Source organism: Pimephales promelas, chromosome 23 (genome assembly GCF_988280905.1).
Source record: "Pimephales promelas chromosome 23, fPimPro1.hap1.1, whole genome shotgun sequence".
Classification (NCBI taxonomy): domain Eukaryota; kingdom Metazoa; phylum Chordata; class Actinopteri; order Cypriniformes; family Leuciscidae; genus Pimephales; species Pimephales promelas.
Window position 1 is genome coordinate 6,524,111 of NC_142791.1, and position 13,035 is coordinate 6,537,145.

The 13,035-nt window shown below is 36.2% G+C and overlaps 1 protein-coding gene across 1 annotated transcript in view; it reads right to left on the reverse strand.

The window, feature by feature from the left end:
* Nucleotides 1–11,579, reverse strand: part of cxadr (CXADR cell adhesion molecule) — a 44,031-nt gene extending 32,452 nt beyond the window's left edge. Inside the window, exon 1 of the mRNA XM_039667461.2 lies at nt 11,401–11,579. Within this exon, the coding sequence (XP_039523395.2) occupies nt 11,401–11,452 (52 nt within the window). The 5' untranslated portion in view covers nt 11,453–11,579. The remainder of the gene's footprint in view (nt 1–11,400) is intronic.
* Nucleotides 11,580–13,035: the final 1,456 nt, after the last annotated feature.

The following is a 13,035-nucleotide window of genomic DNA, read 5'->3' on the forward strand; positions in this document are numbered from 1 at the left end:
GAACAGGGCCAGGACTCAAAATGTTATTTGTAAAAAATTACAAAATAGGTTGTGCATCAGCACCACAGGCTAAATGTAAAGATTGTGACATGAATCTTCCCCTCAGGCTGAAAAAATAGCACATAAAAAAATGTGCATACTAATGATTATCTAGGGAAAACGAATCACTCTTTCCCCGCACGCTATGGTAATTTACATATGTAGGAACAGATTACAATTTGCCTTAACATTAGAGTGGTGTTGACTTGAATGATAATGCTGAGGCAGGACGCATGAGTAAGTGTGTGTGTGTATGTGTGTGTGTTGAGGGGATTGATATGAGACAAGAGCATAGCATTTTTTTCATAGCATAAATTTGCTTTTTCTCTTACAGGCTGGCAGTCAATAATGTGTAATGTTTCTCAGTGAGATAAAAGCTTAAAATTGGTTTCTACACAGCTGCTTTAGTTCCCGCTTCCTTACTTCTGGAAGAACTAAATCTCTTTGATATGATACAACATAGCGACAAAGGTCTTATACACATGATTACATTTTCCCATTGTAGATTATCATCTAATTGTAGAGAGCTGGAACGGACTTCTTGCCTCTGTCTGAAAGTGAAGTACAGTTTTAAAACCATCTCTGAATTTGGCAATGTTTAACAGTTTAAATGTTTGGCAAATGCTGGACCAGGGATAAGGTAGTTTTAAAGGGCTAATCTTAGTATTATGTAGTAAAGGGTGATTTATACTTTTGCAATGTCATAGGCTGTGTAGCACGCGCAACATATGGTGTAGCCTGGCGTGCACCTCAACAAAAACGTAACAACGCTACATTGTGATTGGTCTACTACAAATAATTGAATGATTTTAAATCGAAATCAACCGAAATTCAGTCACAATCTTGAACTTTAAAGTTATTATATTATATTATCATATTATATAACCTCTTTATGTTGTTAATAAATGTTTTAAATTTGACAGTGTTGTACATAGTGAACAAAGGTCAGATATTATATTGCATAAAAATCTAGACTAAAAATGGCATAGCAACCTGTGCTTTAAAAAAATTAATGTAAAAATCGAGAATCGAATCAAATTTAAATTAAATTGACACCCCTAACTAAAACTCCTCCCTGCATGTGTCATTGCACATTAACACCCCTGTGCAGGCTACAGCGCTGAGGCTACACTGCAGGTCCATCTCAGAAGTATAAATCAGCCTTATGTCAATATTTGATTTTATTCTCCTGATTCTTAAGCAGACTGATAACAAACTTTATTTTTCCAGTTAATGTTTGTGATAGAGAGAGAGACGGAGAGAGAAAACAGTGCTGGAATATAAAGCTTCTGAGTAGAAGACCTGCTAAAGTAAATCCCTGTAGACATGATTCCAGCATAGTGAAAATACTCTCACACACACACAGACTTGACACCAAGACTTGTGTGTACACCTTCACACAGACATACCAATGTCAAGCGGGCAGGCATACAAATGCACACACACACACGAACACACACAGTCTCTAAGGCAAATATAATCTCACACTGAAGCCTGACCACTCTCTCCCACACAAAACGCATAAGCCTATACACCATGCATTAGAAGCCACATACTTTTAGAGAATATGTTCCCTCCTAACATTTTGGATTAAAGAAGAACAACTGTTTTTGGATTAACTGCTGCTGCCTGACTACTTTTCATACTACATTTAATAAATGCTGAAATATGCAGATAATCTAAGATAAAATTCACAAGCGAAGTGCACCGCACATACAGTAAGCACTGTCCTCGGACAAAGGAAGGATCATGTTAACCCAACCTAGCAGTCTCCAAACAGGGAGGACACGATCTACATTCTGAGTAATTCTGACAGACGTCATCGGTGTGTTTATGTCATGACAGGACAAAATGGAGTCAGTTAAGTAGTACACCTTACTAGTTACTCAATCATTGCTTGGCTTGCTTAGTTTAAACTCCATAGATCACCAGAAAGTGTAATACTTTCCCTTTCAAAGGTTTAGGTGTGGCAAGACTTTTAATGTTTTTGAAACAAGTTTTTAATGTTCACCAAGGCTGAACTTACTTAATAAAAATAAAATACAGTAAAATTTCTATTTAAAACAAATAAAATGTATACATTTATTTTTTTTAAAGTCATTCATTTCTGTGATGGCAAATTGGCAAAACTGAATTTTAAGTAACTTATCGTCACATGATCCTTCAAAAATCATTCTAATGTGATGATTTGCTGCTCAAGAAGCAATTCCTATTGTAGGTTTAAAACAATTGTGCTCTTTATTATTTTTGTGGAAACCAAGATACATGTTTCTTCTAACAGTCTAAAGTCCAAACAGCAGCATTTATTTGAATTAGAAGCATTTTGTAACATTATAAATGTCTTTAAATCATACTTTTATTCAGCAAGGTTGACAGTACCTTTAAAAAAAATCTTACTGACCCCAAACTCTTCAAGAATTTTTATTTTTGGGTGAACCACCCTTTTAAGTTGGCTTTATATCCTTTCAAATCCACTTTACAGATGAAAATTAAGCGACTGGAAAGTACCCCTGAACTGTTTTCGAATTTCTGTCTGAATCACAAATGGGAGTTTATTAGTCATGTGTCTGCAATAAGACTCATCATGGGATATAAGCATTACTGAGGGGTGAGCTGAGGGACACAATGATGGATGCACTACGGGTCCTCTTATCATTGCAGAAAAAAATCAAGGTGGTGCCTATAAGATTATGATGTGAGATGGATGGAGAGACGCAGAAAAAGAGGTTTCATGACCTTGTGTTTATGGAAGGTTTATCAGAACAGTGGGATGGGAGAAGTGTAAATCCCAGCACAAGTCTGCTTGGCTATGATCTGAGCTTCACAATGATTCACACATCTCTGAAAAAAAGAGAGAAAAACTCCTACCAGCCTTTACATACTTAACCCTCAACCCTGCCAAATCCCTTTGAAATACGATTCCATTCTCTTCCATTATCCCTTTAGATTCCTTGTTTCATTCGTCTCTGCGTCTCGCATGATATACTTACAATGATCACACTTTCTTCCCTCCATCCTCTTCAAACTCCCACACATACACTCATCCATGACTTTAACCTCTGCTCCTATCTCTCCTTTCTGTTTGAATGCACTGATACTGCCATTTTTGCCGGGTCGGGTAGATCGGTCAGACGAGGCCGATCCAAATCTGATATTGTGCGTATACTATTCTGTTATTGTTAAGCCCCACAAAAGGCACAAAAAAATTATAAACCACCATAACATTTTCGTGCACTATATTATAAGTGTTCTGAGATAGGCTGTAAAGTAATATTTAAATCATTAAATTCAAGGTCACTTAAACTTTTCCCCAAAAAAGTTCTGTCAATCAATCTTCATTCAGCATTCAAACAGCGTGTCGTGTTCGGTTACGACAGTCAACACGATGAAACTCTCTCTATGATGAGAGAGTCTCTCTACTATTATTATATTTGATCTGTAGATAGAGGTCTATGGTTTCGCATAAAACAACTTTATATTGCTGGATTTTATTGCTGTACCATAAAGATGTTACTTTCTCCCGGGTGTCTGTTAGATCACAACACTAGAGTAGAGTCAGAGCTCTATAATTGATCGTCACGTGCACAGTAACTGAAACTGTTCAAATAAAAGGCTCAATAAACTATTGCATAGACAGATCCTGTATAATACACTATGCATCAATATGCATTTCCTTTACATCCTTTACATAACTTTTCAATGCGGACTCGACACAGATTTAGTATAACACTTATTGTCACTTTTTTGTTCCCCACTAAATGTTTTTTTTTTTTCACTAAATGTTCAGATTTTATACAATAATTGTGCACTTGTGATTTTTCTATACTAAATTTTACCACTGAATTATCCACTAATCTAGTTTATAATAGCATTTTTATCATAGATTATGATATAATTTTTTTTTGTTTGTTGTTTTTTGTTGTCTGTATTAAGTAGATAGAAGTAAACTGCACTGGTATCGGTATCAGTCGATAATCAGACCTTTAGTATCAGATCGGATCAGTTTTGAAAAAGCGGCATCGTTGCATTCCTAGTTTGAATTGCTTTCTTCCGTCTCTTTCTACTCCCCTCTGTTCTCAGGTTGCCGATTTTAGCATGTGCAAGTAATGATCCAAGAATCCATAGCTAGTCTCCTATTAAAACTAGAGTGACCAGGAACAAAAAAAAAACACCTTACAACCTTGGTTATTTATCATTATCACAAGGTCTAATGGAACGTGATCAGCCCGACATAATGGCCCACTAACTCTCCAAATTGAAAAAGAGGGCAGTGAAAAAGACGAGGGGGGGCTTGGCACACTGGAGTGTTGTAACGTAACAGGAGTAGGTGTTGTCTCCGTCTCAAGTACGAGTCTTGCATCCTAAAATATTTATGAAGCAGAGGCCTGAATATTCAGGCCTCTGTGTGTCCTAGTGTGTCCTCCCTTAGATGGAGGGCATACAGCACATACACAAACACAGGTGCTCAGAGTGTGATTCTACTCTAAAGCTCAGTCCCTTATTCAGGAGGACATGCAGCACCAGGGGGAACATTGTGTTGTTGAGAGGAGAAAGACACTACAGACTCAGAGGGAGCAAAACACAGGGCTTTGAGTCACAGGTGAATTCGATATCAACATTTCCTTTTGAGAGGCTTTGCCTGTTGGATTTGACAACGCCGCTGTAAAACAGAATAAAGATTGTGGCCCGAGGCCATAACTTAGCAACTCGTCTCTCCTTAGATTACACAAAGACAAATCTTGTATCTCAGATAAATATCTTTTTGCCTCACAGCATGCCCTCCAGCTGTACCTTCTCAACATCTTTTCCTCTCTGTGGGTTCCTACATCAAACAGTTTTTGTTTATTCTAAAAGTAAGCTAATTTCAAAGAAATTATATTTCCAAAGAAGAGTAACTGCAATGTGACTAAAAAAGAAGTGCCTTACATTACATTTCTCCCCGTATCTTAAAACAAATTCGGTTGGAAAATGTTTTTTTTGTGTCTTTTCTGAACAAATGCTTGAGCACTGGGACTATCCCTGAACTTCTAAAACATACTGTTACACCTCTTCTCAAGAAACCTTCACTTGATGATAGGGATTTTAATCATTTTCGACCCTTCCTTTTATTACAAAAGCATTGGAGAAAACGGTTCTCAATCAAGTCCAGTTCTTTCTTAGCTCAAATCAAATTCTTGAAACTTTCCAGTCTGCTTTCAAGCCTCTGCACAGCACCGAGTCTGCTTTATTAATGGTTTCTAATGATGTACTATTAGTGACTGACGCTGGTGACTCTGATCCTAATACTGTTAGACTTAACCTTGGCCTTTGATACAGTTGATCATAAAACTCTTCATCTCGACTAGAAAATTTTGAGGGAATCCAGGAAACTGTCCTCAGTTGGTTTACATTGTTTCTAACAAACAGAAGTTTCTCTGTCAAACTGGGTAATTTTTACTCCCATTTTGACTGCCAGCCCAACTCTCCTGTGGAGTGGCGCAGGGGTCTATTCTCACACCCATTCTTTTTTTCCATATATTTACTTCCTCTGGGGTCCATTTTCAGAAAGCATGGTGTTTCATTCCACTGCTATGCAGATGATACACAAATTTATTTGCGTCTGAAACGCAACAAAGATACTGCTCTGAAATCTCTTTTTACCAGCAAGAAGTAAAAATGTGGTGGTTCTCAATTTCTTATTTTTGAATGAATCCAAAACCGAGGTTATAGTCTTTGAACCCCACGGCAACCACAATAGCAGTAACATTGATCTGAATTAACTTTATCCAGCTTCATTCTGCATTAAGAATTTAGGTGTTCTCTGGGATCAGAACCTCAAAATTGAAAAACCACTAAATGTGGTGATTAATTCTTGTTTTTTCCAGCTATGTCTTCTCTCTGATCAAATCCTCTCTCTCTGAGAATACCTTAGAGATTGCTGTCCATGCACTCATTACATCGCAGTTGGATTATTGCAACTCTCTTTACCATGACATACCCAAACACTCTATATTGCTCGTCTCCCAACTAGTACAGAATGCTGCGGCAAAGTTCCTCAAAAGAAAACGTGAATTTGATCATGTCACTTATCTTAAAATCACTGCATTGGCTACCTGTGCATTTTAGAATTCAGTTTAAAAATCTTCTCTGTTTTTAAATCCGTAATTAATTTGGCACCGAGCTATTTGTCTGAGCAACTCTGTCCTCACAATCCCACACGAAACCTGAGGTCTGGTGATCAGAGACTTCTGTCTGTCCCCAGATCACGGTTAAAGAATAGAGGTGACAGAGCCTTTGCGATTGCTGGCCCTAGGCTGTGGAACGGCCATCCGGTTAATATCAGAACGGCTCAATCTCTAACTGTTTTTAAATCCTCTCTTAAAACCCATTTTTTTTCTTTAGCTTTTAATTCATTGTGATATTAAGTCATTAATGTGTGGTTTGTCCTTGTTATTTATCTTGTCTATTATTCAGCACTTTGGTCAGCCCTGTTTGCTGATTTTAAATGTGCTATATAAATAAATACGAACTTGTACAAAAATAAGTGATTCTCTACAATCACTTTCCATGGACCCATGTTGCTGTGTGCTCCAACAGGTCTCCTAGCAACCGTCTCCAGGCAGGGTCTCCAGAGTGGGTAGGTTTATCAGGTAACTACATCACAGGTCTACTCAAGGTTGAGGAGGTTTTTGGAGCAGTACACTGACCTTAAACAGGGTTAAAACAAGAGTGGTTTATTAAATGGGAAGGTCCTATAGGGTTCTTAATGGCTTTTGAAGACAAGTGTGAATCAAACTTTGAAAGGAGAAGCAGGTAGCATTGAGGACTTGAGTGCATACTACAACATGAGTGGACATGAATGAGTGATCTTGTGCACATACACGACCGCAGGGGCAAAATAAAAGTGCTGACTGACCATGGATGTCTGACAGCATCTGGCTAATATCTAACTGAAGGGACAGACCTGTCAGAGCCTGTGGAAGGTATTTTTGGGAATATATCTTTAATGGACACTAGGGATTATAGGACAGAACAGGGAAGACTACAGGACTGGACAGTGAAGACAGAGTGTTGTCTCAAACCTTATAACAGACTGCAAGCTCTCTTTGACTTTTATTTTTAATAAAATATACACACGGTCTATGCGAAATGGCTTAGACTAGACGGGAGACATGTTCTGTGTTGACAACTCTTATTAAAACCAGAAGTCTTTAAAAAGAATCAGCTTTAGTTACGTTTAGTTTAGTTGTCTCATTCTAAGTAGGGCTGGGATAAACGATTATTTTTTTCGATGCTTCGATTAATCTAGTGATTCATTTTCCCAGTCCGATTCGATTTGATTATCTCCCCATTAATTGACAAATAGCAGGGAAATATCTGAATGAAAAAAATACATGAATACCTTAACATTGCAATATATGTTTATTGCTCTTAAAATCGCAAAATAAAAGAGTCAAGACTATACAAGTGCAAAGTAATGCATTCTTAGTCAGAGGTAGCATTCAATAAAACCTTGAAGCCTTGAAAACACAAAGGTCTAGATTACTGAAAAAAGTGCAATCTGTCACGACACATTAAATAACCACAAAATAGTAGGCCTATTTATGGTTTAATTTTCTTTGACTGACCAAATTTGAAAGTTGAGACTTTTTCAAATGTTACCTTCTTGGTCCTGGCGCTTCGTGACATTTTTTCCTTTTGCGCGAAGAAGCCGTTCGCCGGAGATGTCTTAAAAGATGATTATTAGGCTGCCGTTATAATAATCACCCTGGCGCCGGGTCTGAGTGAGTAATTTACTCTTTAAATTAAAATACTTAATATTACTCATTTAAGTCTGCTCTTATGAGGACACTCGACAAAACGGACAGATTGGCATAATTTGGCATAATAACATTTTATGTGGGTTGTTGTGTGTGTGTGTGTGTGTGTGTGTGTGTGTGTGTGTGTGTGTGTACTTTAGAGGAACGGGAGTGTGCCGCCTTGAACTTCTGATAGTCCGAGGAGCCACTCGTGTTGCTACTACTATCTGGCGCTGCCATCTTTGTTTTGGGTCTGACGAATCGACGCGCTTATGTCGACGTATTTTTTGCATCAACGTAATCGATGACGTTGACGCGTTGTGCCCTAATTTTAAGGTAATAAAAACATTACGGTTTATTAAGGAAGTTCTGTACACACCACTGGAAACATCACTATGGATGTCATACTGCATTTCTGTTAATAGATACTCAATTTTTAAGGTGATGTGTTTTAAAATAATGGTCACCTTGTGCAGGACATGAAATAAGTCAGGAGAGATGTCATATTTTGCCAGAGAAGGTAAATGTGGTCTAATTTCTGCAAAAGAATTGCTGAAATTTAAAGCTGGTTTGTAGAATACCAAAAATACAGACTACGTTACTGTAACTGTTACTGTGTAACTTATTTAGTGTTAAATTATTGGAGATGACAGATGAGTGAGGTGGCTTATTGTGAATTTGTTCTATAAATTTGTTGTGTTTTAATTTTTACTTATAGCTATACATTTAAGTATACTTTAAAGTTTTAATATATTGTTCTATTGTAAAAAAAAAATCAATATTCAATAAAAAAGCCATACTTAATTTTTTTTTTTTAAACACAAAACGATAGTGAATGACATTAAAGTATTGGTTCAGGCACCGGCACGTAAAAAAACCCAAACGATATACAACCCTACTGATTGGTGGAGATATCTTTGCAGAATTATGGATGTAATGTAGGCAGCCTATTTTTTTACCAGAAGAAAGACCATTGTTAAACACGATTATGTTAAAATAATGCAGAGATTGCAGACTGACAACTTTAAAAAAAAAATCATATAGATAGCACAGATAATAACCTTGTAACAGTAGGGTTACAAGTTATTGTTAAAAATAAATTCCTCTATAGGAAAAAAAAAAGAATCTGACTTTTGCACTCTATCTAAAGAAAACGGTAACACTTTACAATAAGGTTCATTAGTTAACATTAGCAAATGCATTAACTAACATGAACTAACGATGAGCAATGCATTAGTTACAGTGTTTATTAATCTTTGTTAATATTATTTAATACAAATACAGCTGTTCATTGTGCGTTCATGTTAGTTCACAGTGCATTAACTAATGTTAACTAATACAACCTTTGATTTTAATAACGCATTAGTAATTGTTGGAATTAATATTAACTAAGAAGATTAATAAATGCTGAAGAAGTATTGTTCATTCTAGTACATCTTAACTAATGTAGTTAACTAATGTTAACTAATGAACCTTATTGTAAAGTGTTACCAAGAAAACAAACTGGTACACCAACACATTTCTGGTTACTATTACTTTGATAAAACAAAACATCAAACAGGTTAAACTGTTTGTTAAACAAAACATAAAAACAGGTTAACTTTGCTGAGTATCACACTGTTTATGTGGAATATGAGATTAAAAAAAAGATACAAATCGCTCAAGGATGGTAAAAAAAATTCAAATGACTAGCCAATCCACACTGTTAAACATTACAGTTTTGTACAGTTATGAAGCCAACTACTAAATAACCCAGAATAATACTGCAAGTTCACTGCAAATTCTCTTTACAGTAAATAACTGATTCTTTTCTTACATTGTTGCCAGTAAGTAAGGTACTGTGAACACCCTCTGAAATGTCTAACAGGCACATAATATACATGAAAGAGCATTGACAGAAGTCTCATATCTATTTACTTATAACAAATGACATATGCAATATTACACTGGTGAAAAGGCCATGTCTTCACATATCCTGTTTCACTTTATGAATAATCAGTATTGTGACAGAATGACAACACAAATGAGAAATATCCTTGTAGCCAGCACCTAAAACAATATCCCTGTCTGCGGAGAAGGACACAGAACACAACTGTCAAACTCAAAATTCTGTTGTGATGGTAATGAGTTTGACAAGTTAACACCATGAAGGAATAAATGTCATCCAGGCAAGCCTACAAAAACATACCTGAATGTATCTCACAGTAATGGGAAATAGCTCAGATAAACAACACAAGCAAGCTTGCACACATTCCACATATGCATTAAACCAAAAGCAGTGTGTTAGATTAGTTGATCAGTAACCAGCAGGTCATCACCCTATCCATGCAATTCTTTCTCACTCTATTTTTACCTTGTGCTGGTTTGTATGCTATGTAACCTGAATCTCTATCTAAAGAACACAGATAACCTGGCTTTTACCACAACTCTACAAGCAGTTCCAGATGTTACTGAAAAGAGAAATAAGCAGAGGAGTGGCTAGATTCTGTTAATGCTTGTGTTAACCTCATTCCCTTCCTCCCATGAACCACCAGCTAGTCAACAACCAGAAGTGCCCAATAGTACTAGACAGCATGTGAAACTAACAGAAAATCAATGTTAACTGGAGACAAATCCACTGCCAAACCTAGGGTGACTGTTTGCATTCTAAGCCAAGGGATCAATCAATATCAGGTCTTGTATGTAGACTGGATAATACACAACCTCAGTTTCAGACATCTCGAGGAGTCTTCCTGAAAAGGGGGGTAACACGTGGAGCTTGCATTGGCAGATGGCAGTCTGAAAGAAGCCCCTCTTGATGGCTTTAAGACGGCTAAGCCTATTGTGTAAACTGCTAACTAACAACAATATTCAAGAAATGTATTCTGGAAAATGTGTAATTCCTCCTAAGCTTGAAAACTTGGAAATTAAATGACGCATATCTGCTTCAGCAGCAGCATAAGATAAGACTTCATAGGGATAATGAAAATACACCGCTAAATAAATAAACAGCTTTGCGCGGACTGGGATTGTTGGTATCAAGGTTAAATCGACGATGAAAATAAAAACAAACTTAACTCTCCAAATGTACAGTAGGCTAATAACACGTATTACCAGTTACTTCAATTCGGGATGTGTAAGCTTTTAGCAGAATCATATTTAATGTAGGCTGCAAATTGTGTTTTCCTATTGTCCCTTATACACGTAACAGTTTAATAAATTATTGTAAAATTATTAAAAATGAATTTCAATTATTAGAATTTCATTGAATATTATTATTTGCATCTAAATATCGCCGTAGTCAGATTAAATAAAACAAACAAACAAACAAACTGCCGTTAGACTTTGAAACTAACGTTGGTGGCTGTTTTTTCTTCAACTGAACACTGTTCAACGCTAGTAGGTTACTATTGCATTGACCAATTTGGTTTACAGCTGGAACTTATACAGAAACGGTAACAATATAAAACTCCGATATAATTAAAAGTTGTAAGAAAACGAAATAAAGTAAATAAAAAAAACTTTTGAGGGAAGGTAGCCCGCGAGCTAACTAAGCCCGCAGCCTTCCGGACAATAAAAAAAAAACAAAACAAAAAAAACTTACCTGCGAGAAGAACTCCATAGATTAAATAGAGGCAGTTGGTGCTCAGATCCATTCTTCTGTTTTAAGTCACAATTTAGTAATATGTGTAAGTAAAAAAACAACTTTTCTCCCCGACTTGAACTGTTTCGTGTTCAGTCTTCTTTCGCCAGTCTCGCGCAGCATCAATAGTCCACTAGCTCAGCTCGCTCGCGCAGGTGGATTGTGGCTGGAATTTGCTCACGTGATTTCCGGAGGTATCAGCCGGAGAGTTTTCACGCCCTCTTGCGTACACAAGCTCCAAAAGCGAAAGAATTTCCCGCATATTGAATTCATAATATTCCCACACCACCAAGTGAATTCGCAGCTGTGTTTGTTGCAACAAATATTTAAATTACCAGCAACTCCCACCCCTCTCACCAAATCACTCCCTTGTTGGTAAAAGATGTTTCTCCTGTCGTCGTCGTAGTAATAATTATAACAGATCAGCCCTTTCCCAGGAGGATGTTGTTGCGAAATCAAATGCAATTACATATTGGAGTCAGTTTGTAAGTGATGTGTTGACTGGGAAAAAGTCTGCTTTTTCAAGCAAAAGCCAGAGACAGCTGTTCATTTATTACGTCACTGCCCTTTGTTGGCAAAATGTTGGCTACTTGATTTTGTTGGAAATGTTGATGAAAATGTTACCTTACAGTGGAAATACGTTCTTTTAGGTATATTGTTAACTCCAAAGATAAACCAAACAGCACTTATTTAATTTTTAATGGATTATTTTAATTAACAAATATATAGTATTTTATAGTTTTATAGTATTTAAAATTGAAGTGAGGCATTATATTGAGTCAATATTACCCCTCGAAGAAACAAAAAGCTGTTCAAATTTTACACTGTTTAAGTATTCTTATAATATTGTTTATACCGCCCCGTAGCATTTGAAAGTTTGAATTGTTTTGATATTTTCTTCAATAAAAAAGAAAAATACTGAATAACTCATTGACAAGTACTGATCACTTTAATGCAAAATCTAACCTCAACCCCTCATTTCCCCCAGTTGATTTTACAGTCTCTTGAGTTCTTCATCACTGTGTATTCTAACACTCATTTTTAAAGTCTTTTGAGAATCACATAAATTGTTATGATATGACTTAGGAGCAACTATTTTGATACTTTTCATCTAAAAACATTAGCTTCCCCCTTCAAAGGCCCAGATCTGGCACAGACCCAGTTTAGTTTTTCAAAGGGACATTTGGGTCCGTATTTACAAAACATTTTATCTTACCACCAAGAGTTCTCCTAAATAGCAGTAAAAGCCCTTAGGTAAGACTTTCCTCTTAAAACCTATTCACAAAGGCAGGGTGACTACATTGCTATGGATGATGTTAACACCCTTACTAATCATAAGTAGAGATTGGCTGATAGGAAGGGGTCTCATTCAGTGATTTAATCATAGAAGTAGAACAAGCTATCATGTTGCCATTATTCAAATCAAGATTATAATTATATTTATAATGTCTATAAAATTATACAATTATAATATATATATATATATATATATATATATATATATATATATATATATAAATAATTATAATGTTGCCATATTTTTCACAGATTTAAGAGCTGGCTTTAGCACAAAAATGCTTTGTGAAATACTCAAGA